Source organism: Morone saxatilis, unplaced genomic scaffold (assembly GCF_004916995.1).
Source record: "Morone saxatilis isolate NCDOM2014 unplaced genomic scaffold, NCSU_SB_2.0 Contig17, whole genome shotgun sequence".
Classification (NCBI taxonomy): domain Eukaryota; kingdom Metazoa; phylum Chordata; class Actinopteri; family Moronidae; genus Morone; species Morone saxatilis.
In genome coordinates, this window is record NW_023339729.1 from 18,298,060 (window position 1) to 18,303,517 (window position 5,458).

Genomic DNA, 5,458 nt, shown 5'->3' on the forward strand with positions numbered 1-5,458 from the left:
AGTACTTTGAGGTTGCGGGAAGGTAAGTAGTTACATTTTTATTCAAAGGTCTGTCTTTTTTTATTGGTAATTCTTATACTTTGGAAAATAAGTGTGGCATTAAAGCTGCCTAATATTTAATGTATTTTATTTGAATTTTCATAATGATAAAAGGCACATACGTTTTAATAATACTTTTAAAAACAAATTCAACCTCAGACAACTGCTGACTGCTATACAACTTTCACATGATCAAATGTAGTTATTGTTGCTGTATATCTGAGACATAGTACATGGAAAATCAGCTGTTTTTGTTCCTTTTGTTACAGTCAATGGCACAATCTTCAGTAATGTTACCAAAGCACTGAGAAAACAAAGAAGTGGAAAACGGCCACGGATCCCAGACACCACCCGCACCAACACGGACCCCACTCTGCCTGTGGATTTGTCATCAGTGAATCACAAGAAAGTGCCTCACATAAATAATGCATGTGCTCAGTCTTCAGCTGGAGTTTCAGTGTTCTTATCTGACTCAAAATACACATAACCCCACCACTCATACTGATTCACAGGTCGCTCTTTTTCTCTAAATGCTTACCAGAGAATTTTGCCCCTTTCCGTCAGTCCCACCACATGTTTAGGTCCAAACATTAACACCGAAGTCTTCTTAGGATTAGACTAGATATTATTTTTTGTGGATTTATATTTTTTGTGATCCGTTAAAATTTTTATATTTGTTGCCTGTAAACCATTAGTGTCTTTATTGCTATTAGTTGAGGATATAATAAAAAAAGGCTTTGCAAGTTTAGCACATGAATGCTTTGTTATTGCCTCTGTTACAACTAACATACGTTTCTGATGACCCTAAAAGCAAACTTCAGCAATATTGAGTTAAAAATATTTGTCATTAACGCTGGCAGTGTTTCTATTTTTGCTTATTGGGCACATTTCACATCCTTTTTATTTGCTCTTAACATTTTATGAATCAAAACCCAACAGTATTCAATTTGTATGTAGGACAGGATTTGCACTGTACATGTAAACTGTTTTCCTAAATCACTTATTAACAGTATTGAGAAACACTGACGGAGGTGAAAGACACTTTGGCAAACCTAAAATATTTGATATACTGTAATCGTCATTTAATTAAATTAGCATTTTAGTAGGAGTGCTTGGCTTTCTGTTGTGTTTGCTGCACTTGAACCTCATCATGCTACACAGTACCTAAAAATATTTGATCTTTTGTATTTGTTTTGTTGCCTTGTCTCAACAATATAAATGCATTATGCAGCATGAATTCACTCAATAAAAAAAGATTTGAGTTCATGTTTTTAAGTTGTTAGTAAAACATAAACAACTTGCAACTTGAACTAATTAAAATGTATGTTATCATTTGTATATCCTTTAGATTCAAAGGTTGTATTAGCACATACTCATACATATGTCTAATGAAAGACAAAAAAAATCATTTAAAGAATAAAGTAATAGTGCATTTATATGAATTTGGAGTTTATATTTGAATTTCTGGTCTTGAAGCATGTAGGAAATAAGTTTGCCAGTGATTTCATTGAATAAGTTAAAACAGCTGTTTGACATATGAATTTTAGTTGCGATAAAAACTGTTAGCCATGGTAATGTTAAAATATCAGACCCATGAGGCTGTATATTTCAAATCCATTTAAGACACAAAACAACAGTTATTTATGCCCCAAGTGCTTTTGGGGACTTTTCTCTGTACTGTCAAACATCCCTTAAGATTCATAAAGCCTATGGCTTAAACTAAATAGGCTAATGTTTAACTCCCAAGAACGTCGATGCATATCCTATTTTTATGAATCATGTTTGTGTATTCATAATAATCCCACCCTATTCTTCTGTTTATCTTCCTACTGCAACAGCAATGCGTTATATGGTACTTACTACTTCAACCCATTCAGTGTGCAACAATAACCTGACATTTATACAGAGATGTAATTTTATACAGAATTATTCTACACAAAACTTCTCTCCAATACAGCCGATAGATTAAAATAATTAAAATGAGTACATGCATGTTTTAGTGCCATCTGAACTGAAAAGTCCACTCAAAGGTTTCACTGAAAATAAATAAATAATAATTACATCAGCCTTGTGTTAAGCTGAACATGAGCAGGATCCTGCAGCATATTTCAGTCCTGTCAAACATTTGATCTGTCCCTGTCAATAGGTGTTTCTTTAAAAAAAAAACGTTTTAATAAGCTAACAAACATAATAAGCTAACTGACAAAGTTTAAATATTTGCCCTGGGGTCATATTTGTGCTAGTTTGGGCAATTATAGTCTTCAAACAATGTTAAACTCCCAACTGAATTCAAATTCAAATCCATCACTTCATTCTTTGTTTTAATTCTCTGGTACCTATCAATAATCCATCAATCAGGCAATTGGTGAAGCCCAACAATATTATTTTTGCTTCTAATCTTCAAACAAATGTTACATTTGAATAAATTGCATAATATCTGAGATCTGAATATGATTTATACAAACAGGAAACGGGACTCTGCAGAATAAAGATAATGCTTAAAGAAGAGTGCATCAGTTAGACACTAATGTTCAAAAGTGCAAAATATTTTAAATGGCTTCTCTGTTATTTGGTTAAATATATTTGACACGGAAGTGGTATTTAAAATACCGCAATTTCATTAAGTTTATGAATTAAAACAACACTAATAACCCATGCAACACACTGAACAAATCCTATAGTAAAACTGTACATGATAAAAGTGGGGTTCCTTATAGGCCTATTGTGGTTTTTAAATGATACAACGGAAGTTAAACATTGCAACAAATTGTATTAAGGTCGCTTTAAACTGCGGTACTAAATAACCCGAATATCCTCGCTTTAGATCACTATAACACCATAACATCATATCCTCGCGTTATTTGTCCTAACAGCGACCCTGTGTCCTAATAGATAACCCTGATTTCGTTAAAAATAAAATAATGATGCATGTTCAACACAAAACCGACTAATAAATAAAAACACATTTTACAGCATAACTGTGTGCATAATTTAAACTGCAGGCCTCTTTAGGCCCCGTTTCTCAGAGCTCCGAGTCCCCATTCAGAAACCAAGCAGCAGGAAACACGATCACAGCGTCACAAGAGTACAGCCTAATTTATACACTCCAGAAAGTCAACCACGTATCTGTGGCCGTTGTCTCGGGCTAAATCTATAGGCAGACAGTTTGTATTGTCCCTGGCCTGCGGGTCAGCCTTGTATCGCACCAGCAGCCGCACAGTGTCCAGAAAGCCCGTCCTGGCCGCGTCGTGCAGCGGGGTGGTCCCGGTGCTGGGGTCCGCCACGTTGGGATCCGCTCCGTGCTCCAGTAACACCTGAGCCACCGGCGTGCTCCCCATCATCATCACCTTCATGAGAATATAACCGAGAGTCAGAATCAAATTGAATTTGATTACGCCTGTAAAAAGGCATGAGCCTTTTTATTAATCATTTATATAACTAACTAAGAGAGGGGGTTGACCTGCATTTTAATAACACCGCACTGGCTATATAATTACTTTATTGTGCACTATATATTTTTATCAGTGCTAATACGTGAGCCAAATCACATTCCACGGACTGGAACTGGCGCTCGGGATAATAAACTTAGATATAAGATTATATGAAACAGGGCAACTTCGCCTATTGTCCCACAAAGACTACAATTTACTTTATCTGATCTGGACATTTTGGAGTGGAAATGGGAAAATGATGAGCCACTGTAAGGATTACTATTCCACTTTATAACGCACCAAAACAATGCCATTTAGACATTTAGAGGCTCCTTACAAATTTTAGTTTCGTTTTCTTTATAATCTTAAAGAGAAATTATATGATTTTAAACTGACTTCAGAGGGAAGGCAAGTTGTGTGTGTTTTTCTCTACAGTGCCTGCAAGCTATAAGTGATGATATAAAGTCTGTATGTTGAGATGCGTCAACCTCTCAAAGATTATTAAACTATAGATTAACGTGTGTTTAAGGATTATGCACTATAGGCAACACTGGCTATCAATGGAAACTGTTATAATGTATCTGTTGCTGTAATAAACTATATTTACGATTAGAAACCCAACATGGATGATGTGGGTGTGTGTGTGTGTGTGTGTGTGTGTTATGAGGACGTGGAAGCGTTATTATGAAGCAGAATATTTTCTACTTTTCATGCAACCTAACGCCGGGTTTATTCTCACACACACACACTATTTAAATGTGTCGTTTTAAGCCCGATTAAAAACAATGCAGAGAGAAAATGGCTCATCCAAACTTAACAACATTTAATGTGTCTGTTGCGACCCGCACAGCCATCGAAACGCTCCATTCAAACTGAGAAATGTCACTGCCTCCACTGCATATAGTGTTTTATTAAAAAACAAGCAGACGTTTGATCCCTATACAGCCCACACTCACGGGAATGCGCGTCATTTTTTTTTCTTTTCTTTTTGGAGGTGCGTTTTTCGATAAGTAACCGCAAAATAAAAAAATATCTCCTAATATCCTGGTTGGAAAATATCTCCGCTCCAACAGGCTCTACTGGCTGTCATTTAGAGAGGTGAATGGTGTTAACTCTGTTCGTGTAAAAACACATTTAAGTGCAGAAAACGGACTGCCCGAGTCGCATCTGGTCACACACTGACCTGTATAGCGCTTCGTCCAAAACAGTTCCCCCCGTTAACTTCGGCTCCGGCCTGCAGGAGACTCTTCACGCCGGCCGTGTGTCCCTTCGCTGCGGCTGCTGTCAGATCATCCTCGAGAGTCATCGCTGTGTCCGCGGTTCCTGCAGCGATAACCTCCGTGACAGACGGCTGTGACAGGTAGTCCTGATGATGCCTATTTGAGGAACGAGAAAAACAGCCCGGATAAACGCACCGGAGAAGCGCGTGTGGAGTGATTACAGTCTTCAACCGTACGGAAGCTCGTCAGTTCGGCCGGGCCCCCGGTTGTCCGGTAAGTGAGCCGCACATCGTCTGTCCAGCGATCGGTTTGGCTTGTGCGTGTGTGTGTGTGTGTGTGTGCGTCTGTTGGTGTGTGCCTGGACTTGTCTGGTGGGTGACGTCATTGCTGCAGTGGCGCGATCGTGCGCATGCGCTGCTGCCGCTATACGGGTTTTGACAGCAGAAGCGCCGGAGTTTTCTTCCTCCTGTCCCTCTCTCAGTGTTACTGTGAGAAGATGGGAACCGATTCCTCCCGATAAATGTGACAAAATCCCATCTAAATCAAAATCGGCTTGTTTTTTTTTTGTTTTTTTAGCTACTAGAAAAACCCATGTATTTATTGATGCCGCAATTAATGTTGAGTCTTTAAGTTCAATCTTTACACTGGAAACAGAAGTTGATTAAACTGTTTCACCTAAGAAGCTCTGGAGTTTTTAATCATACCACAGAGATGGAGATTGCACAGTTGTCATGGAACAGATTCAGCTCAAATTGAAATTTGTTTTCA

At 38.0% G+C, this 5,458-nt stretch overlaps 2 protein-coding genes across 2 annotated transcripts in view; one reads left to right on the forward strand and one right to left on the reverse strand.

Moving 5' to 3' along the window:
• The window catches only part of mtap (methylthioadenosine phosphorylase), a 14,204-nt gene extending 13,057 nt beyond the window's left edge, over window positions 1-1,147 (forward strand). The window contains exon 8 of the mRNA XM_035660271.1: window positions 309-1,147. Within this exon, the coding sequence (XP_035516164.1) occupies window positions 309-347 (39 nt within the window). The 3' untranslated portion in view covers window positions 348-1,147. The remainder of the gene's footprint in view (window positions 1-308) is intronic.
• cdkn2a/b (cyclin-dependent kinase inhibitor 2A/B (p15, inhibits CDK4)) lies at window positions 702-5,041 on the reverse strand. Its single transcript, XM_035660272.1, has 2 exons — window positions 4,654-5,041; window positions 702-3,386 (listed from the first exon to the last, which is right to left on the reverse strand). The coding sequence occupies exons 1-2, from the start codon at window positions 4,774-4,776 to the stop codon at window positions 3,132-3,134; spliced, it is 378 nt and encodes a 125-aa protein (XP_035516165.1). The 5' UTR covers window positions 4,777-5,041; the 3' UTR covers window positions 702-3,131.
• Window positions 5,042-5,458: the final 417 nt, after the last annotated feature.